Source organism: Parus major, chromosome 6 (assembly GCF_001522545.3).
Source record: "Parus major isolate Abel chromosome 6, Parus_major1.1, whole genome shotgun sequence".
NCBI classification, from domain to species: domain Eukaryota; kingdom Metazoa; phylum Chordata; class Aves; order Passeriformes; family Paridae; genus Parus; species Parus major.
Window position 1 is genome coordinate 1,567,977 of NC_031775.1, and position 25,388 is coordinate 1,593,364.

General features: G+C 52.3%; 1 protein-coding gene across 1 annotated transcript in view; it reads right to left on the reverse strand.

Annotated features, from left to right (window-relative positions):
• Positions 1 to 2,376: 2,376 nt before the first annotated feature.
• ADAMTS14 (ADAM metallopeptidase with thrombospondin type 1 motif 14) overlaps positions 2,377 to 25,388 on the reverse strand; it is a 29,241-nt gene continuing 6,229 nt past the window's right edge. Inside the window, exons 3-22 of the mRNA XM_015632633.2 lie at positions 24,200 to 24,356; positions 23,317 to 23,513; positions 16,360 to 16,443; positions 15,026 to 15,182; positions 12,021 to 12,126; positions 11,773 to 11,916; positions 11,085 to 11,217; positions 10,864 to 10,977; positions 10,566 to 10,714; positions 10,188 to 10,363; positions 9,230 to 9,363; positions 8,859 to 8,982; positions 8,669 to 8,749; positions 8,257 to 8,420; positions 7,650 to 7,815; positions 6,790 to 6,922; positions 6,450 to 6,657; positions 5,760 to 5,886; positions 5,174 to 5,287; positions 2,377 to 4,066 (exon numbers count right to left, since the gene is read on the reverse strand). Of these exons, the coding sequence (XP_015488119.1) occupies positions 3,759 to 4,066; positions 5,174 to 5,287; positions 5,760 to 5,886; positions 6,450 to 6,657; positions 6,790 to 6,922; positions 7,650 to 7,815; positions 8,257 to 8,420; positions 8,669 to 8,749; positions 8,859 to 8,982; positions 9,230 to 9,363; positions 10,188 to 10,363; positions 10,566 to 10,714; positions 10,864 to 10,977; positions 11,085 to 11,217; positions 11,773 to 11,916; positions 12,021 to 12,126; positions 15,026 to 15,182; positions 16,360 to 16,443; positions 23,317 to 23,513; positions 24,200 to 24,356 (2,976 nt within the window). The 3' untranslated portion in view covers positions 2,377 to 3,758. The remainder of the gene's footprint in view (positions 4,067 to 5,173; positions 5,288 to 5,759; positions 5,887 to 6,449; positions 6,658 to 6,789; positions 6,923 to 7,649; positions 7,816 to 8,256; positions 8,421 to 8,668; positions 8,750 to 8,858; positions 8,983 to 9,229; positions 9,364 to 10,187; positions 10,364 to 10,565; positions 10,715 to 10,863; positions 10,978 to 11,084; positions 11,218 to 11,772; positions 11,917 to 12,020; positions 12,127 to 15,025; positions 15,183 to 16,359; positions 16,444 to 23,316; positions 23,514 to 24,199; positions 24,357 to 25,388) is intronic.

Genomic DNA, 25,388 nt, shown 5'->3' on the forward strand with positions numbered 1-25,388 from the left:
AAAATCCCTCCTTGCCCAAATATTTTTAGGCTGCTGCAGTCTAAAAATCCGAAGGTATGGTGTTGCCATGTGGAAGGGGAGCATCCAACAACAGACAGGTGAAGGAGATTTTCCATGGTAAATCCAAGCAGGGTTTTCAAAGCACTTGAAAAAGCAGGCACTGCAAAGATCCAGAGGAATCCAGTGGGGCTGGATTTTAAGGAATGACCTGGTAGGGTTTGGGTTTGACTTTTTAGGAGGGGCCATTATAAACACGAGGGGAAGGGCTGAGTGACTTCATGCCAAAGGACGTAGCGGTTCCACCATCACTCTGAGAGCCAGAGGCCTGCAGGAGACATTTGAAAGGAAGAGAGGAAAAGAAAACCTTTTTTTGAGGGATTACAGCAGCATCAATCACCAGCACAACACCTGTGTTCCCACACAGGCACTGTTTTGTGTGAGTGTGGCTTCAGAGCAGCTCCCACACATCCCCAGGGCAAAGCCACGCTCTTCTCCTCTCCCTCCCATGCAAGTGCCACCAGTTTGCCCCTGACAAAAAGTGGCACTGGGGACCTCTCAAGTGTCCCCTCCCAGCCATGCCCTGTGGTGCAAAGGGCAGGAGGCAAGGCAGGGAGTGGTCCTTGAGAGGGAAGCTGCTGCTTTAAGGATGGAGTGGAGCATCCAGAAGATCCATAAAATGGAGTAGAGATCCATAAGCCGGGACAACTGAGGCAACACCAAACCTTGTGTGAGATTATGGTGAAAACCCCAGCAACAGGAACTGGATTTTGGCATCAAACAGGGAAAGGAGGGCTGCCAAAACACACCCTGACACTTGCTCTCTGGCCTGATCCCTACCCTGGTTTCACCACTTCACATTTTTTTACATGGCCATGGCAGCAGGGGCTCTTTTTGGCCTGAACCAGCAATACATCAATATTGATTTTTGCATTGGCTCAACTATTTATGTGTGTGTGTATCTATATATGTATATATTTAGAGATTTTCTTACTCCTCAAAACAGGAGTGTGAAATCCTGGCTGATAAAGAGGAGGGTTGAAATAACACAAAGTAAATCCATTTCAACAACCACACATGGGTCACGCTCATATTTCCCCCTCCACACACACATCCTCAAAACAGATCAAGATCAAAACAGATCAAGAACAAAACTGATCAAAACAGCAAGAGATTTTTATGTGGATTTATTTTTATTTTCTTTTTTTACATTATGTTAGAGTTCAAAAAAAAAAAAAAAAGAACCCAACAAAATTAATAAATATTAAAAGTTAAAAAGCTCTGAATCTCGTATGTACAAAACTTTACACATCATGGTAACACTGGACAAGGTTACAGCACAAGAACGACTCCATGCACCCACCTGGCTTAGGAGGGTGCAGGGGACCAGAGTCATCCTCTCCTCCTGGAGACAGGACCAGAGACAGGACAAAGCCACCCAAGCTCAGCCTGCCTTCAGCTGGAACAAATTCCCCATCCCTGGAAGTGTTCAAGGCCAGGGTGGGAGCAACCTGGTCTAGTGGGAGGTGTCTGTGCCCAGGGCAGGAGGGCTAGAACTAGATGAGCTTTACAGTTTTTTCCAAGTGAAACCATTCCAGGATTCCACAAAACACACTGTGCTGGGTGCCAGCCCTGCAGCATCACCCACAGCTGGTGGGGGAGAGGTGGTCACACCCTGCTTTAGATCTCCTCCACCTCCCAGCTTGAGGTCAGCTCGGGGAGCTGGCTCAGTCCCGAGCCACAGCTCTCCCCCGAGGTGTGCGGAGGAACCACTGCAAATATTCCTTAAGCAATGAAGCACCAAAGCCTAGGCCAGCACGGAAGGGAGGGGCACAGCTGGGAATTTCGGAGGAAGGACATCACAGCCCATTTCTGAGGGGAAAGGAGGTCTTTTTGTTATGCTCCTTGGAGAGCAAACAAAGCGTTATCTTTGGCACAATAAATAAACACTGGCACTCCCGTGGAGGGGCTGGCAAAGGGTGAATCCCTTGGGGAATTCATTCCAAGGGATGAATCCCACCCTGGTATCCCTGCAGGATTCCCTGTGGGTACCAATACAATGCATGTTGGGGATCTGGGCACTCCATGTGCCCACTTCCCACGGGGTGTGCCAGCTGTGTGGCTCAGACAGATGGGGGGGCTTTGTTCCACGTTTTGGGATGCCCACCTAATGCCAAAGGGCAGCACCCAGGAGGCTGCAGGACTTCCAGCCTCGGGTGCTTTGAGAGGAGTTGGAAAAATGCTCGTCCAGCAGGAGGGTGTTGGGAAGCTCCAGGGGATTCCAATGCTTAAAACATCAGGAATGCAGAGGGGTCTCCATCCATTTCAGTCAGAGCAAGTTCCTCAACCCTGTCACAATCCATGCCAGACCGGGGAAATCACCTCACCAGCAAGCCCTGGATACCTGCAGAGCTTACAAACACTGTCCCTAGGGATGCCACATCCTACTCCTTGGAAACTAGGGAAGCAGGACCCTCAGGGCCAGCAGATGCACCCACACCACGGATGGGCTCCCAAGGACATCCCACTTTGCAAAGCCAAACTGGTCTGTCTGCCAAGCCCTGCCTTCCTGGGACTCCACCTCCCTGTTCCCAAAACTTCCTCCCCTACAGATGCCCACCTTCCCCTGCTGCTGCACCCTAACTACCAAAACCATGGAAGCCACCCTGAGGGACACCAATTTTGGGAGGTTTTTGAGGACTGAAACTTGTCAAGGCAAACCCTGTGCCCAGAGCTGGCCCAACACCCAGCAAGGAGAGGGCAGCCCAAGGCTCCTAAAGTGCTGTGCAAACGTTTAGTACTTGGCACAATAATTTGTCAGGGCATGAATAACCCCCTTCCCAGCCCTTCCCAAGCAATGAGAGATGCAGATGAATCTTCATCTCTCTCCTCTCCTTGTAACTGCCCCTAAAATCCACTCCTGGTTTCCCAGTCACTCCCATTTCCCCCTGGAAGCTGTTGCTGCCCCACAGGGACTGGGTCCAAGGGTGCAGGGATGAGGCTGGTGGTCCTGGGGAGGCTGGGCATCAATATCAGCTCAAGGCTGGCCAAGGGCAGTATTGGCTAAAAAAAAAAAGTCATCCCCCTGGTGATGGGCATTTTTGACCTCAGTTTTTGGTCTTTGACCCGTGGTTGGCATTGCTCACTTTGGAATCTCCTGGACCATCTCCCGCCTCCAGGACAGAAGCAGCTCTATGCTTGTCACGTTCCACCTTCCCCCAGACATGTTTCCCCCAAATTCTCTACCCCAAAAAGGACAGCCCAGAGCAGCAGTTTGGGATTTCCTCTCCCCACCTCCCTCCAGTTTCCTTTCCCACCCCAGATTCCCAGGATCCTCCCATTGCTATGCCCAAGCTCCAGGGCTGAACTACCAAGCCAGGACCCTCCTGTGTCCAGCACATCCTTCTGTTGCTCCTCGGAGCAGGGGGAAGGATTGTTGCATTTCAACATTAAAGCCATCCCCCTCCCACATCTTTGTAGCACCTTGGGAGGAAGCAGCCTGTCTTTTGCTCTTTTCCACCTTTTTTTTCCATGGCACTGTCAAAAAGCACCGTGGCACGGCTGGGAGGGCGAGGGGGCTCATGAGGAATGAGTGGTTCTCCCAGGAATTTCTAGGGGCGGAGCCAGGTCCTTCCCAAACCTGGCAGCACCACCCATGCAAACCATCGCTGGAAGCTGGGGGAGAGGAAAAAGATGGGGAGAAAGGGAGGGAAGAGGGAGAAAGGCTTCCCCTGCCTGACAGTGAGGTGGTCCCGAGCAGGTTACCTGGCCCCCTGGCCCCTTCCCGGTTCCCCTGGAGAAGCAGCACTGCTGGATATCCCAGGTGCTGCAGTGGGGTCCCCAGCAGGCTCCCCCCGAGCCGGGGTAGTGGGGTAGGGGAAGAGCGCCGGAGCAGGGCTGGGAGTGGTAGTTCCCATGGGAATGCCGGTGACAGGGGGTGTGCCAGTGGTGGGGGAGGCTTTCTTCCCGCAGGATTCACAGCACAGCTTGTTGTATCCAGGGATGGAGCAGTAGCGAGCCAGGACCTCCATCTGGCAGAAGATGGACTTGTCCCCGAGGCAAGGCTCCCCTGGAGAGGGACAGAGCAGCACAAAATGAGGTGGCATTAGGCTCCCAGCCCTGCACCTCTCCAATGGGATTCCCAAAGGGAACAAGGCACCCTTTCCAGGTTCTGCCTATCCACATGGGAAGCAGGCAAGAGAGATAATGAAGCAAAAGTACCGAAGGATTCTGTTAAGGAGAAAAAACAGAGAGCAAGGGATGACCCAGCTATGAAGGACTCCAAGGGGGAAGAACAAGAAGCCATCTCCCTACTTAAAAAAATTCCAAGGTAAAAAGGAAATGCCGTAAAAACCGGGAGGCAACGCGGAAACTGCAGGACCTCATACACCACAAGATGGCAATGGAGCAACAGGCTTTGGAGCAGGGTAAAAACTCCCCAGGAGCGCTGCTGGATGCGCTCCCACCTTCGCTCTTCCCGCAGGAAGGCGCAGAAGTCCTGGGGAGGGTTATCCCAGGGATCCCTTACAGGAACACGGGTGTTGCAGTCTGAGGCACAGATACCTGGCTCTGACATCCAAAAAAACACAGAATTTCATATAACACCATGAAAACAACTGCTAAATAAAAAAACTAAGAGTGTGAGTGTGCAAATTAGAAAATTTTCTTAAGTCACTGCGTGAAAAAAAGTTTAGAGTTTAAATTAGTTTAAAGAACAGAAGACAAGAGAGAAGATTTAAAATGTTGTCTCTTGTCCTTCTTATTTCTTCTTCATCTTCTTCTTCTAAGAGTTTTTAAGTAAGTGATTAGATAAAGAATGCCACAGGGCATCACACAACTGTTAAGGTATAAAATCACTAAGAAAAATAATTTACTTAGCATTTGTTAATTGAGTAAAAATATAAAAAAGCTGCACATTTCAAAGCCATTTTGTGCCATTCGAACCAATTTTAGCCAGTTGAGTTGAACTTGAGCAAAAAGTCTGGAAAAGCCTACCAAGTCTCTTAATAATGTATTAATAAACACAAAAAACAAAAACCTAACAAAACTTTAAAACATTCTTCCTAACACAAAACTAAAATAAGCAAAACTCCCCGTAAAAAAGTATCCCAAAAAAAATCTCAGCCCTGAAAAAACCCAAATCAGGAGGGTTATCCCACATCACACGGGCACTTACTGGAGGAGATCTTGCTCACGGGGTTTTTGGCTCCGTCCTGGGGCACCCGCTGCTGCCCTTTGGTCGTGCCGTGGTCACCGGCATCGGCGCTGGCGGTGCTGCCGGAGAGCTTCCCTGCAGAGAGAGCACCACCATGCCCAGCAGCCACTCAGGGAGGCCTGAGGGCACTCAAAAATACCTCAGCAGGGTGTTTGGTTTGTTTTGTGGGATCTCCTTAAAAAATTAAATCCCTTAAGCACCCAGTGTTTAAGCCACTCAAACCCCAACCAAGATAAATTCGAGGGTGCCCATCTCCATCAGCTCATCACACGTTCAAACTGCCAGAAAACCCAGAACCAGCCAATGCCAGGGCTAAGAGCAGAGAAGAGAAATTTTTTGGCTGGCTTTTAGCATTTTTTTTATTGTCAGCAGCACCAGGGATGTTCAACCCAACCATGTCCCCGCTGGCATCCCCTGAAGCCACAGCGGGCTGGAGGCATTGATGGGGGTTGATCCCCACCAGTTCATGCCCCATCCCAGTACCATCACCAACTCCTCCTCTTCCTCTTCCTCCTCCTCCTCCTCCTCCTCCTCCTCGTCCTCTCACCTGGGCAGAGAGCCACGTGGCAGCCCTGGATGGCCTCTGGCTTGTCACCCTCGCAGCGTGCACCACCGTCACTGCCCTTGCACACCACCTGCCGCTGCTGGACGCCTTCCCCGCAGGTCACCGAGCACTGCGCCCAGACAGACGGACAGACAGACAGGCAGGCAGTCAGCAATGGCATGGGGGCAGCCCCCACACCCCCACAGCACCCCAGGGTGTGCTGATGGCTATTCCCCAGGTGGATATTGCTTTCTGAGATGGCGTTTCCGTCCCTGTCTCCCAAACCCTCACACTCTCTCTGCACAGGGATGCTCTCCCCTCTCTCATCTTTTCTTGTTCCCTCATCCCCGGAGTATTCAAAGCCAGGCTTGGAGCAACCTGGTCTAGTGGAAGGTGACCTGACCAAGGCAAGAGGTTGGAACGAGATGGGCTTTAAGGTCCCTTCCAACCCAAACCATTCCAGGATTCTGTGAAAACCTCACTGTTTCTTGTACCCTTATCTCCACCAAGGCCAGCCCAGATGGGACTCTGAGCAACCTGGGCTAAAGGAAAGCATCCCTGTCCATGCCAGGGTGGGAGCTGGACTAGATGACCTTTACAGCTCCCTTTTCACCAAACCATTCCAGGATTCTACTCTGTCACCCCTACAAGCACCTGGCCTTCACACCCACCTCCTTCCAGGGGCTTCCTCACCTCGGACCAGGCTCCTGTCCTCCACTGGGCGGGGCAGGGCAGGCGGCCGCAGGGCCGGCGCGTCTCGGGGCGCTGCCCGGGGCAGTATTTGGTGTGCAGGGTGCGGTTGGTGCCGTCCTGCAGGCGCTGCATGCACTGCACCGCCCGCGCCTGCACCCCCAGCTTCCCGCAGGAGCGGCTGCAGGCGCCCCACTCCTCCGCCACCCACCTGCCAGGGTGGGAAGATGGACATGGAGAAGGCGTTTGTGAGGCGATGCTCGAGCTGGGAAGCGGCTGGAAACGCTCCCAATGCAGCCCCGAGAGGGATGGGAGCACCTTGGGCCACACAGAGAGGACTTACATGGGCTGGGAGCACTCCTGGAGGTTACAGCGCCTCCGGATTGGCTTTGGCTTCTTGCCGTTGTCGCAGAAGTTCCTGTGCACCATCCGGTTGTCGCTTTTCCGACGGCAGCCGTACTTGGTGTACTGGATGCCTGAGGGGGCAGAGAGTGGGCAGGGAGGTGATGGGTGTGGGAGTCCCTCCAGCTTCCCCCAGGCCTGCATCCCTGCATCCCTGCATCCCTGCAACCCTACATCCCTGCATCCCTGCATCCCTGCAACCCTACATCCCTGCATCCTTGCATCCCTGCTGGGATATGAACTCTCAGATGTCACCACTCAGGCAGGAGCCAAGGTTTGCTGAGGATGCTCGTGTGGCTGCTGGATCCCACCCCGGGGTCCCCCAGGCTGCTGTGGAGTGCACACAGCTCGTGGAAAATGTCCCAGCCCCTGGCAGGGGTTTGGACCAGGTGACCTTTAGAGGTTCTTTCCAACTCAAACCACTCTGGTTCCCGGAGCACAAGGTGTTCCCCATGATCTGAGGGTCAGATCCCAGCTTTGCTTTCACCTGCAAACCTCACACCTATTTCTGTGCAAACTTTAGTAGTGGGCATCTTCAAAATCACTGGTTTTTGTCTCAAATCCAGTTAAAAACAGCCAAGGAATTAAAAAATCATAGCAGGTCCATGGGTAGAGAGACAAAGGTATGCACACACAATCACAAAAGCCTGTCTTTGTAAGAAATCCTCTTAAAATGCTCACTTAAACTGCTTGGCAATAATTTCCCCTTGCCAGGGATGCCCCAAGGGGCTCACACACCCTCTACCATACCCAAGCATCCCCCCAAGCATGCCCTGCAGGCTATTACGAAGAGGAAGTTACCTCCTCCACATGCCTTGGAGCACTGGGACCAGCTCTTGAGGGCCCACTCGTAGGAATCCATCTCCTCCAGCAGGACATTGTTATTTCCAATCATGGGCAGCAGGTCTTCGTGGATGATGTACCGGTACATGAGGCTGCTCCTCGCCTCCTCCTCCTGAGGGATGACCTGCAGGCACAGAGGGAGCAGTCAGAGATGCCATGGGAAAGGGACCACGTGGCGAGGTGGCTTACACCCAAAACTGGGGACGAACATGGATGGATGGGAGCAACAGGCCTGCCATTCCCTGCATGTCCAGGGAACCCAGCCCCTAATTCCCCACATACCAGCATAACTAAAATGAGATTTGGAGTCACAGGCAATTGCTGCAGAGCAAAATGCAGCTGGACTCAAAGGCAAGTGCCCGAGTGACACATCCTTGTGCCATTCCTTCACGCAGCTCGTCACCCCTTGCTTTTAGCTGGCTCGTTCCCTGGATTTAATGACGTGCCCCATACTCTTCCTCCATCCCACATCCTTCCATCACCTGCCACATCACACCTCAGATCACCTCCCCTGTCTGTGACAGTCATCCCCAAGCTCTCCAGAGCACATGCCAGCCAGGCTTACCAAAACACTGATGGCCTCATGCAGGGGACCGCTGGTTTTCAGGCTCTCCTTGCCTTGTTCCACAGCGTATTCCCACTCCAAGCCCATCTCAATGAACACTTGGCTTTTGGCTTCTTTGCCCTTGGCATTCAGGATGAAGTTCCCCGTGGCTTGATTCTTAACAACTGGAAGAGAAAGGAGATATTTTCAATATAATAAATAAAACTATATTTTCAATATAATAAATAAAATTATATTTTCAATATAATAAATAAAAGGAGATACTATCAATATCATTCCCTCCCTCAATATCATTCACTCGCTTTGGAGGGTGGGAATGACCTAAACAAGACCCTCTTTTGTGAAAATGATGAGAAAAGGGTTGAGAAAGGGTGAAGGGAAAGGGTGAAGGGAGGGACTGGGGCATGTTCACCGATGCTGTGGGATGCTGGCTCCATCTCTTCTATCTGAAGGTGCCTTGCTCCAGCTGGGATCTCAAACATCTTCAAAACACCTGAAAGGGAGGGACGAAGGATGGAGGGAAGAGAAAGAGCAGGTTTCATCCAACTGGACACATGAATCCAGCTCGTGAAACTGCTTCCAAACCCACCCAGCCCTCTCACCTGGCTGCTTGGGGGTCTTGGCCAACGTGCCCTTCACTGTCCGGCAGTGGGAATTGTCCCCACCGCAGACCCCACACTTGTCATCCTGCTTCAGGGAGCCAACCTCCTTGTCACAGCCGACGTGCTGGCACCCAGGGGAGGAGAGGACAAGCCTGGGGTTACAGCCCTGCAGCCCAGCCCAGGGTTACAGCCCTGCAGCCCAGCCCAGGGTTACAGCCCTGCAGCCCAGCCCAGGGTTACAGCCATGCAGCCCAGCCATCCCCTTTGCTGCACACAGGCTTTTCCCCCCGGGACAAAACACGTGCCCCAAAGGAGCTCAGCTCTCTCCTGGCCAGGGAAAGGACAGGGACAGCCCCACAACAGCTCCTTACCACGCACTCTCCCCGGACGCAGACGCTGTAGGGGTCTCGGTAGCTGCAGCGGGTCCCGTCGTGAACAACCTGGTTCATGAACACCACGTCTCCCGTGCCCTCGGACTGGCAGATCAACTCACACTTCTGAGCATCTGCAGGAAGGGAAAGGGCAATGGGGAGAAAAAGGGAGGTGGGGGGGAAAAGGGGGTTGTGGAAATTCATTAGGGTAGGTGAAGACAGAAACCCATCCCAGCTTGTACCCCCAAGCACAGCCACAATTCCAAAGCCCAGGATATTCACGTGGCTGATCTCCTGAGCCCACACTTATGCCCGGTACACTCAGGAAATTAAAGGCAGGACAGGACACTCTACATGAGGCTGCAATGCAAGTAGGCAGCTATGCTCTGGAGCCAGGCTGGGAGAGCTGGGGATGCTCAGCCTGGAGAACAGAAGACTTCAGGGAGAACTTAGAACCCCTTCCAGTACCTGAAGGGGCTCCAAGAAAGCTGGAGAGGGACTTTGGACAAGGAGAGAAGCCCAGAGGGAGAGGACAAGGGGGAATGGCTTCAAACTGACAGAAGGTAGGGTTAGGGGTATTGGGAAGAAATTCTATATTGTGAGGGTGGGCAGGCCCTGGCACAGGTTGCCCGGAGAAGCTGTGGCCGCCCCTGGATCCCTGGAAGTGTTCTTCCAGCTGTGAGTAACCTGGTCTACTGGAAGGTGTCCCTGCCCACGGCTGCAGGGTTGGAATGAGATCATCGTTAAGGGCCCTTCCAACCCAAACCGTCCTGTGATTCCGTGATTTTAAAAAGCTGGCTGCCTGATGCTGGCTTATTGCACAACAGTTTCCAGCTCAGGAGCTTCCCACCACCCAACATCTGTGCAGCTGGCACAGTCCCCATCCCATGGTGATGGCCACCAGGGCAGAGTCCTCTGGAGGAATTTGGCTCCCTTGCTAGGACCTGCCGCCACTCACCGTCATGATGCTCGTAGGGAAGCCAGGAATGTTTGCTGTTCTGGTGGGTGTAGTAGGAATTGCGCTTGGAGCACTGCTGGGCACGGAAATCCTGGTAGGGCCCCGGGCACTCCTCAGCATTGCACACCTGGTACTCGTAGGTGGCTCCCGGGCACTGGCGCCCTCCGTACGCCGGGCTGGAAGATAAACCCAGCGGGCTGTAAGAGCACTGGAGAGGGGATGGTGTTCAACCCCAGCACAGCTCAGCGCCCCAACACACGGCACAGCTCCCGCAGGAATGGATGTCCCCATCCCTGCCAACGAGGGGAAGAGCCAGGAACCTCTGGCTCGTGGTCACTTCCAGTTGGGAAAAGGGAGGGAGGCAAAGTCCAGACGTACGGCGGGTTGTCGCAGCTCCGGCTGCGGGATCGCACGCCTCCCCCACAGGTCCTGGAGCACGAGCCAAACTTGGACCAGGAGCTCCAGCTGCCATCCTGGCTGTAAGGCTGCTCTGATGTCTTCCAGATGCAGTGGCCCTTGAAGCACCACTGGAAGGGAGGAGAAGGAATGAGTTCCAGACCTTTTCCAAAGCGCTCAGCACCAGTGGAGAGCACCCACAGCGCTACAGGAATGGTAAAGCACGGGAGGAAGGGGCTCTTCATCACATCCCTCCCACAGGAGCAGGACCAGCCTTCACCTTGCCAGGAGAGCACTCGGTCCCATCCAAGGGCGGCCCCTTCTTGGTCTTGCAGAAGTAGGGGTTGTCCGGGTGGCTGCACCACAGCTGCTTGCAGGGGTCGAAGGTGCGGAACTGGGGAGCACAGAGCAGCTGGGCTGGGACAGCAGCGGCTGGTGGCAGCCAGGCTGGCCGGGGATCCCGGGAAGGGGGGACAGAGTGGCCATAGAGCCCGTACTCACCGCCGTGCACGTCTTGTAGCCCACGCCGAAGTCGAAGCGGCACTGCTCATCCATGGAATAATTAATTCCCGGCAGCTCGGGTAGGGTGGGCCACTGGTGCTCAAAGGGGTCATCCAGGAGGCAGTCGTAGGAGCTGCAGGGTCAGACAGAGGATCTCCTTCCATCACCCCATCCCTCAGCTCCAGGCCACTCTCCAAATTCAGCTACTGAGAAATTTGAATTATCGTGTAAACCTAGAATGGTTTGGGTCGGGATGGTCCTTCAAGGCCATAGAGTTCCACCCCCTGCCATGGGCAGGGACACCTTCCACTATCCCAGGCTGCTCCAAGCCCCAAAGTCCAGCCTGGCCTTGGACACTTCCAGAGATCCAGGGGCAGCCACAGCTTCTCTGGGCAACCTCTGCAAGGGCCTCACCTCCCTCACAGGAAAGAACTTTTTCCTAATATCCCATCTAACCCTGTCAGTGGGAAGGCATTCCCCCTTGTACCAAGTCCCTCTCCAGCTCTCCTGGAGCCCCTTTAGGCCCTGGAAGGGGCTCCAAGGTCTCCCTGGAGCCTTCTCTTCTCCAGGCCGAACACCCCCAGCTCTCCCAGCCCATCTCCAGAGGCACTCCAGCATCTTTGGCTACCAAAAGCCACCAGCCACGATCTGAAGGGCGACCATCCCCTCCCAGCTGGAAGGGGCGTACTGGATGTAGCGGTTGAGCTCCTGTTTGCTGCAGCGGGACCAGTGGTAGCGGTGGAAGGCGGCCTGCACCAGCGGCGCCATGATGCTCCCCATGCTGGTCTCATCGGCGCAGCGGTTGCCCTGGCCGTCGTGCTCCATGCCCAACCTGGAGGGGAAAATCCCATGGGATCGGCGCCTGCAGAGCAGCAGGAAACCCCCTTTGCAAGGAGAGGGGCAGCAGCACAGCCAGCTCTGCCCCCCAGCACTTACACGTGTCCGGTCTCGTGGGCGACGACGAAGGCCGAGGAGAAGCCGTCCTCGTGGTTGAGGGTGCAGCTGCGGAGAGGGTGGCACATCCCCGTCACCGGAGCGTAGCCTGGGGCAAAGACAGGAGAAGAGGACAGAGGAGGAGAGGAGAGAGAAAACCTTTGAGAGAGGAGGGGAAAAAATGAAAAATTAAGGAAAAAAGAACCCCAAAACACAAATACATAGCCTGGGTTCACCGCAACAGCAGAGAAAACAGAGGGGAAGGTGCTGAAGAGGAGGGGCTGCCCAGGTCACTTGGATGGCAGCCCAAGGACTTGCTCACCAGCGTGACCACCCCAGTGCCAAAAGCCAGCAGAGGTTGCTCTGGGGCTTGCTGGCACCGCTGTGCCCTAGTGCCAACACAGCTGGGCAGGCAGGAGGGCAGAAACAGCACCCACAACAGCCTGTCACTGTGGGTGGCCATCGCCTCCCAGCCCAGGAATGGCATCCACCGCGTTCTTCTTCATTTAAAACAAATAAAGAAGGAAAAAGAGAGAGAAGGAAAGGCATGAGGTGCTCCCCAGAGCCCTGCCAAAACCACAGCCCTGCTCCCCACGGAGCGCATGCACCCGCCCCGGCCCCAGGACCCCAGCCCTCGATCAAGTGCAGTGCAGTGGGGCAGCTGTGGGCAGAGAAATCTTCCCCTGCCCAGGCAGCAACACATCACATCCATTTTGGTCACTTTTCCTTTCTTTTTCACCTTATTTCTGCCCAATTCCATTAGCTTGTTGGCAACACTCCAGAATTTACTCCCCCAAAGTTTTTTATGCTTTTTATTTTTTTATTTTTTTTTTAAGGCTGACCCTTTTTGGCATCAAGGGAGTTAGTGAAGGAAGGACTTAAAGGTCAGAGAGGCAAAAGCAGGGCAGGACCATGCTGGATAACCATGCCCTGGGGACTGGGATGCTGGAAGAGGAGAGTTCAGTGAGCCAGGAGTGGGCAGCAGCAGGAGAAGGGTGCTGATGAGCTGAGGGAAGTGCACATCCCTACACCCACCCTGACCAAACCACGGGCTCCACGGAGTCCCCCCACCCTTGTGGGATGCTTGATCCACACTCAAGCCACTCCCATAATGACTCAAGTCACTCCCATAATGGGGTTTAACCACAGAGGAATAAAACAAGCCCTGGATAAATCATTTGAAAATACATTTATCCCCTCCCATGAAACTTTACACAAGAAAGGATAAAGTTGTGGGAAGCTTCCTCTACAGGGGGAGGGCAAATCTATTCTGTCTAGGATGAAAATTGGATAAATTCCCAGCCAGAGAAGCTGTGGATGGGAGATGGGACAAAGGAATATGAAAAGGTGGATGCTCACAAAGGCAGTTTTTTGTAATGAAGACTCCAGTAAGAATTGGAAGGAGTATAAAAGATTCTCACAGGAGAACGATGGTGAGAAGCAACTACCTGGAAAAATATTTAATTCTGAGCACAAGCATCCTTCAGGCCAGAAAATCCCCCTGTGCCACCCACTGCAGAGAGACACGGAAACTCTTTGGGTGTTGACAAGACCTCTACAGCAGCAATAAATAATTTACAACCCATCTGTCCACTGCTTTTCTCTTCAAAGGGCAGGGATAATTCGGTGCCACGCTCTAGTCCTTCATTCCACACATCCCTGAGCTTAACAGGGGTGCTGGGGATCCACAAGGACTTTGTTTTGGGGGAAAGAGGCAAGAGCAAGCAGAGTTACTATTCCAGCAGCCCACTCAGAGGGAAATTCCCAGTGGATGAGGAGCTCCTTGTGCCATGCAGCACAGCCAGGCAAGGACACGGCAACCATGGGGACTTCCAGAGAGTCCTGGGGATGTGTGACAAGCAGAGAGCCAGGGAAAAAGGGAAGGAGCTGCTGGAGGGAGCACCCCTAGAGCAGGGCTACCCCATCAATCTCACGACTCCTTCCCACCAAGGGGCAGCCTCGGGAGTCTGCCAAAAATGGTCCTCTCACAAATGCCTTTGGACACAGTCACTTTGCCAGGAAGGGTCTAGAAAAATGAAACAAAAGCTGGTATTTCACCCCTGTGACTCTGGACAAGGAGACCAGAGTCTCGGGCACAACCCAAGCTCTGCTCTTTGGTGGCCACAGCACCCTCAGGAGGGTTTCCAGCTGGATATCTCCTGAGGTTCATCTCCTGCTGAGGGGGATCCTTTTCAGGGAGGTAATCCAAGTTAGGACAGATTTTCTTCTCCACCTTTCCTTCCTCCACCAGGAGGAGTTGTGCTACAGACCAGGGCGACAATACCCACCCCATTCACGGCATCAAATGGAGCCTCCTGACGGAAATCCAGACCTGGCCACCAGTGTGGAAAGGAGGAGATGGGAATTTGGAAGCAGCAGGCTCAGAACTGGGAAAAGTCACCTCTCGTGATAACACCAATGCAGCTGTTTTCCCAACGGAGCCATGAAACGTCAGAAGGTTTCCCTGAAAATTGCTGAAGATTTTTATTAGCAAGGCCTCCAACTTCTCAGACCACACCGGCACAATCTCTGCACCAAGAGGGTGAGAGATTCCTGCAGTAAAACTTCCTCTTTGGCCCAGGGTTCATGGAATGCTCCCATGTCCAAGAAATAAATCCATAGAAAAACAGGTTTTAAAGGTCCTCCAGAGGACAGCATAAATTGATTGTCCCCATGGGGCTTCCTGGTCCATTTCATCATTTTTTAACTTGTTTTTATATTTTTAAGGCATTTTGGGCCAAGGGGAGCACTGGTAAATGAAATCAAAGAGCAGGAGAATAAATAGACATTTTATCCATTCAGATTGAGGCTCTGGATTAATTCTCTGTCTCTCTCTCTCTTCTTCACCATGTGGAGGACAAAAAAAAAAAACAACACCGATTTTTATAACCTTTTTCTGGACCTTGCTGGCCAAGAAACAGACTGTGCTCGCAAGAAATCCTCTCACCCCTCGCTGGCTTTCCCCCTCGCAGCAAACTGCACATACCTGATCGAGACAAATACAGTACCTTGCATACCTGCAGGCCCAAAATCTTGCCTGGTGAGGAAGACGGCGTGGTCGTGGTACTCGGCGTGCTCCGGGTCGGAGCGCTGCTGCGAGTGCGCCCAGCGGCACACCTGCTCCAAGCTCCGCGACGGGTTCCCCCGCTCGATCAGGCTGACTGACTGCGGAGAGAGTGGAAAATCCACTGCTGGAGGAGGGAAGGGAAGAGGTGTCGCCCTTCCCCTGGAAGCCAAAGAGGTTTTATCCCAAGTGGGAGACGAGAAGATGCAGGAGGACTCGCTCGGGAAGCATCAGATCTAAACAGTGGTGAGCTGAGATCTCTCCTGCATTCAAACATCTGCTCCTCATTTCTTACATCATCCCCTGAAGCTGAGAAGTGGCGTAGCTGGACAAAGCAGCTGCCTCCAGAGCTGGCTTTGGGAAGGATAAATCATCCCTAACAGAGCCTGGCAGTTCCCATCCCGCTATATCACCACAGCTCCAAATCCCTTCCCCTCCACAGATCAACCTCTAGCCCAGAGCACAAACGCTGCTGGGAGGAAGCCAGACGGATTGTTCTCAGCTAGAGATGATGTTCCTGGTCCCATGGAAGCCTCCAAAAATGGGCCAGCCTCCATCCTTATCCCTGCTCCTCAGGACCATCCCTGGATCTCAAGGATGTGGTGGATTTCTGCCAGCCAAGCATATTTCTACAATAAGGAAATTTTTTTCCGAGACCTAACCTGTCTTATTTGTGGATCACACACACACAGAGACATCACTGTGTTGAGTCATTAACACCTTTGCTAGAACACTTCCTGTGGGACAGGGGCTTGCCCCAAAAAAAGTACAGAAAATCACATTGTTTTTAAAGAAAAATCTGGCTGCTGTGCTTGAACAAGCCTTACAAAACAAGTGCAGCCTGAGAAACCACATAAAAACTTCTCAGGAAACCTTCCCACGCTTTCCCTGGCCATGCCCAAGCCACATGAGAGCTACAGGACAGCTCAAGGAGACCCTCAGCTTCTCCTCATTAATGTCCAGCTCCTCTCAGTGTGGGAAGCCACCTTCATCCCATCATCTACAGAACTCTGAGGAAGCCTCCGCGTTTTTCCCCACATCCCAGAGCAAGCACGTAACAGCAGACCACAGCCACCCACCCACCACCTCCCTGAGGGGGGCTAGCCAGGCCCTCAGCTCCCAAAAACCAGGCTAAGGAGGGTTCAAATTCACCCCTGCTCAGCACAGTTATCATCTGGGCTCCAACAAGCTGCCACATTTTCCCAAGCCCGGGCTTGGCTAAGTGCTAAATAAACATTAGAGCGTCTCCCGCTCGCCACATCCGCGCGCCAGATTTACCTGGCGATATCCCACCATGATCATCCTGACCAGCACGATGTTGATGTGAACGCCCAGGGACTCGTCGTGGTAAATTTCATCCACCTGAAGAAGGGAGGGAAATCCAACAGGGAAGAAGTTCAGGCCATCCCAGCTCTCAAGCCCCTCCAACGCTGCCACGTTCCACACCCTTCCAGGCTTTCCAAGACCAGGTGCAAAGATCTCATCCCCGCCTCCTCCCACTGTGGGAAGGGGTTTTTTTTCCCATTTTCCCACGTGTAACAAGCACAAAGTCAAAAAGCCAAGCTGGAACAAGCCAAAATTTTCCCAGGAATGGCTCAGATGGTCAATGACATCACCCATTTCCATCAAGGGCTGCGTTTCCTCCACCGCATTTCTCAATGAGCCACTGCCCCTTTGGAATATGAATCCCTCAGAGGGATGGAAATTCTCCAGCATCCAAAGGAAAAATGTCTTTTTGATACAATCCTTTGCCTCTCCCCAAAGCCAGGGCTTTCCTCAGTCACATCAGTGAGTCAAACCTGACCTATGGCTCCAGAAATCCCAGGAGAAGGCAACACAATGAAGAGAACAGGGAGGGCTCATGAGTCAACGAGATTTGTACCATCCTCGGCTGTTAAAAAATGACCTTGCAAAGGAAATAACCAGCTACAACCTTTTCCTTCTGCGTTTCCAGGATGAGTAAACAAATTCTACTCCTAAACACTACCAAGAGAGTAGGACACCTCAGGGAAACGTCTCGGAGAGCTGAGCCCAGTGACATGGAGAGAGTCATGGAGTGGGCAACCACAAACCCATGTGAGACCCTGCACCTCCTGCAAAGCACGTGGGAAAACACAGCCCAGGGAGGAAAAACACCCTGATTTTGGAGAATGGGACTTTCTTCTCCCCAAAAAGCCTCTCAAACGAACAGTTCCACAAATGGGGGTTCACTGCAGAAGTCAAGGAGAACGAATCAAGACCATTTTTAATATTGAGTATAATTCGTGTTTTAATTGAAATAGACTTTTTCAGCTTTGCCCAAGGAGGGACTAATTTGCCTCAGCTCTGTCATAGCTTTCCAGACTAGATGGAGGTTATGGAGGCAGATTTATGGATTTTTTCTATTTTTTCCTACATTCCTTTGGGGTTTTTCAATCTTACATCAAGGGCTGGATGACAACTACCCTTTTACTGCTACCCAAGTCAGCCATTCCCCAGTGTTTTACAAGCCCCCCCAGTTTCCAGCCTGGGATTCCATTTGAAATACCCACTCAGGCCAGTTTTAAACCCAAAAACCCAGTGTTAACCTTTTCCCCATGACAACCAATACTCCCATGGGATGCCTCCGAGCCATGCAGAGAGGTAATGCAGATCCTGAGCCTTGAATGCAGCAAAAATCGATTATAAAAATTAAAATCAACCATTAACCTGCAGTCCACCCCCATTAACACATCCCTTCGGATGCAGAAGCTGCAAGGGCTGCGGGGTATTTTATTCATCAGTGTGGAAATATAACGCTGACCAACCCACCCTCAGCTCATCCCTGCTTTCCATGGGTGGGCTGCTCCTTCACCCTCCCCCTTTTGTAAGAATAATGAGAATATGATGGATTTTTTTCTGATCCCATCCCTATTTTTGGGGGGATGAGCACAGGAGGGTGGAAGGTCACGCAGTGTTGCAGCTGCAAACATTACTCAGGTACGAAGGATCCAGCCCAGCGAGGAGCTGCAGCTCCCCAGGGATGTCAGGCTCAGCCCTGGGTTTTAGGATGTAGGAGGCTTTGGCATCCCAGAGAAATCCCACGTCCCAAGTGTGATCCCTTACAAAAATATCAGTAATACGGCAGGCTGGGAAAGTGGGGGAATCAAAATCGTGCTTGAAGAGATGCAGAGCTGGACCTTGGGGGGTTTGGGGAACAAGACAGGAAACACAACCTTTTCCTTCACTTTCCCAAATCTTCACACATCTTCCTTCACCCCCACCACATGTCAGGAGTTGGAGCTTCAGACAGAGGGTAGGGTGAGATGGGATATTGGGATGGAACTGAGGGTGGGGAGGCCCCAGCACAGAGAAGCTGTGTCTGCCTCTGGATCCCTGGAAGTGCTTGAGGTCAGGTTTGATAGGGTTTGGAACAACCTGGGATGGTGGAAGGTGTCCAGGCCCATGGCAGGGGGCTGGAATGGGATGAGCTTTCATCTCCCTTCCAAGCCTTTCCATGATTTTAGGATTCTGTGGTCATTCACCAGCACCCTGCTGCTTGCTGCCTGCTCCTGAGGACCCCTCAATCCATCAGGCTGAGCCACATTCCTGCTTCAGGGACCTCCCTACCAGCCACGATCTGACCTTGCTGTGACTGGGAGCATCAAGAGGAGCAGCACAGACCTCTCCCTTCCCAGCTGCACAGGATATTTTGGCAGGATGCTCCGTAGATATTGCTGTATTATTCCAAGATGGGATTTAATTCCATAAATCTTCCTTGTGAAGCAGTGCTAAATCCCACTCTCCTCCTGCTCACAGGGACATGGTACTCCCTCTTCCCAATGAAGAGTTGACCTAAAACCCAGCCCCTGGGTTTTAGGTCAACTAGGGTTTAGGCAGGGATCTGCACCTAACCAATACCAGCTCAGCAGCGACCTTTGGGGTTAATTCAGAAAGCAGATGTGGAAGCAGACTGCCCAAGGCTACAGACTTCTCTTCACAGCCAGATATAAATAATTGATTGAGGGGGAAAGAGGATCATGTCAAAAGGGCTTGGCACTGGCTGCTGCAAGGGCTGTGACCGTGCAGGCCCCAAGTTTTGGGGTGGGACATCAGCAGGGCCAGCTTCCCCCAAGTGCTCCAAGTGCCTGTGGAAGAAGTGAGGATGGAGCTGGGGCGGCCAAGCATCACCCTGGAAATGGAAATTCACCCAGAGAGCATTTTTCAGGCTTGGCACAACTCCCCCTGCCCTCTGCAGATGCCATTAAGCAAGTCGGTGTCCTCAGAGAAACCTCTTCCCCCAAAAATACCTGTTCAGCAAAGGGTTCCAGTAAAGGGACCCACATCCCTGAAGCCATGGGATAAAGATCTTCTTATCCCTCTCATCCATGCTCAGCCTGTTTCACACTGTCACCTGGCAAGAAATGCTCTCCTCTTTCATTTAAAATGGAATTTCTGCCCCTATGAACAGCCCAGCCCTTAAGGCTCTCTGTGAGTTAAGGGCAAACCAGCAGGAACAGCCACCCCATAGCACTCCCCCCAACCCTGCAACACCAAGGAGACAGCAGCAATGCTTTACAATGCAAGGAACATCACAAGCTGGGAGCAGGGCAGGCTGCCTCCCTAAATCCCTGCAAACCTCTGGCCAGCCCCACGTCTGCAGCCCCAGACGCGAGATCCCGACAGCAAAACCGCACTGGCAACGAGGGCTAGACCTCGCCGTTCTTCAGGGAAGGAAAACAAAGGGAGAGACACGAGAAGAATTTGCCAAAGCAGCAGAATAGCTGACATTTCAAAACGCCGGGATCGCTTACTCGGAACAGCCAAGTCATCTTTAAACTCCTTTCTTTTATTCCCTCGCTCGGTTTTCAGGCTGCTGGATTCGCCCTGAGCCTCTTTGCCGGGGCTGGGGGTTTAGGAAGGGAGGGGAAAGTCCCCCTTAGCACATTTTTGGGCTTGCATAATGCATAATGTCACCTCTGTGAGGGCTGACCCACATTATCTGTGGGGAGGAACAGAGGAAGGGGAGAATTGTTGCGCAGGGCAAGATTGATCAGATTTGATCAGAGCTCTCTACAGAACAAGGCAGGTTGTCCCAAAAAAAATAGCAACAAACACATAAGCCTGTACAGAGGGTAGGGAAAAGTGCATGGACACATGAGAGACATCAGAGGTATTTTTTGTTGCTTTTATGGCACTATCAGTTAGCAAGGAAGTGGCTCATAAATGCCACACCTAAGAAAAAAACACACACAGGTTAAAATTAAAGCTGAAGGTTTAATTTTTGCTCCCAAACCTCCTCTTCTGTGGGGTCTCAGTAGCACTCTTTGTTGCTCTGCCCTTGGGAACAATAATTTCGGCTGGAGCCAGGCAAGTCCCAGCCTGGAGAGGGCTCTGACTCATGGGGTTTCCCTAGTAACCCGAAACAATGGGAAAACACCAAGTACTTTTGCATCCTTCACCAAATCACGGGCAATATCCGACAAAAGCCCAGGAAAGCAGCTGAGACCAGAGCCAGGTTTAACACAGCCATAGCTTGGCTTCTCCCCTCCACGTGGAGCCATCCCCAGACTTGAAAGGATCAGGGATGAGCAGTGGGAAATCTGGCAGAGAAAACCGAGAAACCCAACTCCCTGAAGGGCAAGAGACTGGAAATCAGAGCAAAGCACTGAATATTTCCTCTCCTCTTCCTTTTCTGGGGTGCTGGATCCCCTCCTGGTTCCCAGCCCTTGATCTCAGCAGTCACCATGGCTGGGGGATCCTAGTTTGCCTTCCATAACATCACAGGCAGCCAGCAAGAGAGGGAAATGGCTTTCCAGAGCCACCACATCACCAAACTTTCATCCCAAGAGCCTGACAGACCGGTTTTGGTTTAGGTGGATGCTCGGAGCAGAGACACGCTCAGCAATGGCAGAGGGGGAGTCATGCCTTTCCCACTCACTCCAACCTGACCCCAAATTCCTGGGGCCAAGAAGGGAAGGGCAGGCTGGGAATGCAGGCTGGGAGCTAGCAGGGAAGGCAGCCTGCCTGCAGGGAAGCTCTTAGGTGCACAAAAGGAGCAGTCATCCTCATGTCAGCTTCCCGGCATGGACACAGCGCCCTTCACTGAAAAGCATCCACATTTCTGGCAATGAAATAAGGGCTGTGGGGTCCGTTTCTTTTTTTTTTTTTTTTAAAAAAAAGCTTTTCTCCGTGACAAATCATTTATCACCGAGCTTCAGCCGACACAGAGATCCTAATAAAGGGTTTTGTGTCTTGGGAAGAGCCCCGGGACCCTACCTACAGCAGCGCTGGGAAGGGATACGTGTCCCCCTGCTCCCTCAGCGCTCAGTGAAGACCTCAGAAAAAGCCAGGAAAGTTTACCACTACTTCCAAACTCGCTGCCCCTTTTCCTTGGGATACATCTCGACAGGAAAACTTTCCCAGTTGGCTCCCAGCTCGTTAAGTCCATTCCTCGTTAGAGGGCTGGCCAAGCCTCTCATCCTTCATCCCTTTGCCTCCAACTAATGGGATTAATGTTCTGCTGGGTGGTCCCTGCAGGCTCCTCCCTGCCAGCCCCCCGGCATCCTCCTCTCTCCCTCCCTCTGCCACCCAGGCCAGAAAGCAGGACTCTCTCTTTTTTTTTCTGCTGAATCGGGTGTTTTAAGGCAATTTGAGCCGGTAAGGAAACGAGGCGGCGCCAAGGGAAGAGGAGGCGGACGGAGGTCACGGCAAAGCTGGAAAGAAAACGCACTAAAAAAAACCAGAAAGAAAGAAAGAAGGGGAAGGGGGTGGGGGGAGAATATATAGAAGGAAATAATACTTGGGGGGAAGTATTTGTTGCCTGTATTATCCTGGGGGTTCTCTCCCCCTCGCCTCATTAAAGTCTTCAGCGCCGCTTTTAATTGAATAGGCAGCGGGTCCTCCCTTCTCCCAGCGCAGCATCCCGGGCATTCACTCCCTGAAAAGTCCTGCCCGCGGGGTAGGGACCATGAAATGCGCCTGAAAACCGACCTTTTGATTAAAGCTGACAATCCCCAAAGTGCCCATCCCGCTCCCCCCTCACCCCCGGGATCGGAAAGGAAAAATGACATCAGCTCCGACCCCTGTAACGTGGGAAGAGCCAGAGGGCAGAGCAGGGAGACCTGTGGCTTCCCCCTGGCAGGAGGGTTTCATACACACAGGAGAGAGTGAATTTAAGTGATGCTGAGAGCATCGGACCGCAGGCATCGGGGTAATAAAACGTGGAGATGGAGGTGTTTGCTTCTTCGACATTCTCCCTGTTTGGGACCAGCCACTTCACTCATCCTTCACCCCATCACCCTCTAATCCCACAAATCCTCCCCCTCCCCACGTTGATAATTTCCCCCTCGTTGCCGTCCATATGGCAGAAATAATGCCCAAACCAACAGCCAACCACCCAAAACCATCTTTATAACTTGGCCATTCCAGAGCTGGTTGAGCCTTTTGAACATTTTTCCACCATTGTGTAAAAGAACACTTAGAGAAAAATAAACAGAGCTGAGGATAAAGGATGGAAAACAAAACAAAACTGGGAGAGAGAAAGAGATCCTTGAGCATGGACCATATTTGCAGACATTCAAATGCTGGAGGAGCAAACTTCCCTCAAGACAAATGGATGAATAAATATTGATCCTTCCAGATCTCTCAGGGAATATGGATGCTTTTACCTTAAAAAGGAATAAAAAGGGGTGTAGGGAACTAGCACAGGCTGCTCCATGCCTCTGAGTGAGGAGAGCTGCAGGAACTGTAAAGCTGCTCTAAACTCCTTTGCAAACATATCCTGAATGGTTATCCAGCTGCACAGGTTTCCAAAAAGCTTCTGAAAAGCTATACAAATATTTCCTCTACCAACAAACAGTATTCAGAATGAATCATGAGCATCATCATTGCAAAACAAATTACAAACATTGTAATTTCTAAGTAAGCCATGACCATTCTCTCTTCTAGCATTTGCTGAGACTTCAGTGATGAGGAGGAAACGGTCTCAGCCAGGAGGAACTTTTGGACTCAGGTGACAGACAGTGACAGCACCAACGTGCCAGACCCTGCCATTGGCAAGGGGAAGGTGATGGAGATGAACATCAAAGGGCTTTGCTTTCCATCCCTCCAATTCCCACAGCTATTAAATGCCAGAGTGTGAAGGCACAGCCCTTCCTGCAGCACCGTTCCCCGTCCCAAACCCATTCCTTTTCCCAGGATAACAGATTCACAGCGTCAGAAGAGCACTAAACCCAGGGAAGGGTGGGATCTACACCCCCCATAGATGAGCCTTACTATGTTCATGAGGGTGAGGACATAGTTCTGGACATGCTCCTTGCCGTGGAATCGCACGACTGAGTCATCCACGGCCAGCAGCACCTCGATGTTGTAGTCATCCTTCCTGGCGTGGCGCCGCTTGCGCTCCGCGTCCCCCAGCCGCTCTGTCATCAGCTCCAGGGAATTCGGGAGCTCGCCCACCTGCACACCGGGCACTGGGCAGGAAAAGAAAGAGCCTTTCAGGTGACCTGACACCATGGTGACACTCCACAAGGGTAGAAATTCAGCGGGGAGAACAGATAAGAGATTTAACTCTAACGGGATATTGAGGCTGGTTGCTGGTCCAGCTCGCTCTGTGGTGGGGAAATGGCTCTGAATTGTGGAGACCAGCCCTAAAAGACACATTAATAATTGGACTCGAGAGCCTTAAAAGGTTTTTTTCCATGCCAAATGATTCTGTGATCTGTTAAAAAGTCAAATTGAGGCCGCATTTCATAGAATCATCACAGAATGATTTGGGGTGGAAGGGACCTCAAAGCTCATCCAGTGCCACCCCCTGCCACGGGCAGGGACACCTTCCACTATCCCAGGTGGCTCCAAGCCCTGGCCAATCTAGCTTTGGACACTTCCAGGGATCCAGGGGCAGCCTGCCCCTGTCCAGACAGCTTCTCTGGACAACAGCTTCCAGTGCCTCACCACTCTCACAACACAGAGGTGATGGAAGCAAGGCTGCAGCACCTCCAGCCCAGCATTTCCTTTCCATCTTCTTGACTTTAGCTGTTAAACTGAGCTAAAAGCCACAGGGTGAGATGTACAAGGGCTCCTGGAAGAAGAAATCCTCTCCCCGGGTGAAATGCTTATTACCAATTGCTGGGAAAGACCGGATTCCAGCAGCCCCTACCTTCGGGATGGAGGTCATGGCGTGGCTCGGCGCCGTCCTGCCGGATGGCTGAGCGCCGATAGACCACGTGGGCCCTCCCGTGCTCCTCCGTGTCCTGCTGGCCCCTCTCCAGGGGCTCGATGAAAAACTCATTGCTGTCTGTCCGAATCAGGCCAGCCTGGACTCCACAGAGAAATAAGGAAAAGGAGGAGGGGGGAAAAACAGTGTTGTTTTATACAAGTGCAGGGGGATATACACACGCAGTATACTCGTTAAAGATTGATGCTGAGCACGCACAAAGGGGAAAGGCATCCCAAATAATCTTGTTTTGATCCTACCCCATGACACCAGGATGGTTCTAATACCATGTTCATCTATGACAACCCTTAATTTCTCCTGTAGATGGGAAAAAAAAAAAAAATAAAGGAGGAAGGGAAAACCAACCAACCAAAAAAAACCCCAACCTGGCTGCAATTCAAGTTGCGTCTTTATATGGCTACGAAAGTCCGTTCTGTCTCATCCATGAGTTGTGCCGGACCCTGAACTCAGGGACACAAGGCTGAAGGGGGTCCCAAGACACTCCTGAGCCTCCCTGAACCCTCCCCACTCCATTCCTGCGGTGCTGTTAGGATATCTACCATTTCACTGACACTACGAGCTGCAACAAGAAGAAAGAAAGAGAAACCATTCTCTCTGCCCCATGAAGTACTTGGGAATTAACACAGGGGAATCCCGTTGGAGCAGAAGCTGGAAAGCATTACCACTCCACCTCCCAAAAGCAGGGAAGATGAATGACGGGGCAAACATCGCTGGCAATGTTGTCCTGGCTACCGACCTGCTCCTAATTAACACCAAGCTCCCATCAAATCCCCCTTACATCAGCCTGAGCGCTCACACCCCGCAGCGCCGGCCGGCTCAGACCTCGGGCAAGGAAAAGGATCACCAGGATTTGGCTTCTATCCCACGGGCAGCCCCCCCAGCTGGGCATTTTTCCCAGCTCCCTCCATGGCGCACGCGCGCGTTCCTTCCTCCGGCGCTGCCGCTGTTGAAGAGCTGCCTGGAAAGCGCCGGCAGAACATATGGATCTGCTCCTGGAGCAAAGCCTTCAGCTGCATGGACCTACTGGAGTCCTCATAAGGGTGTTGGGGTGTTGGAATGGTTCTCATCAAATCAAATCAAAGTAAAATATACACAGAGATGTGTTCTGGAC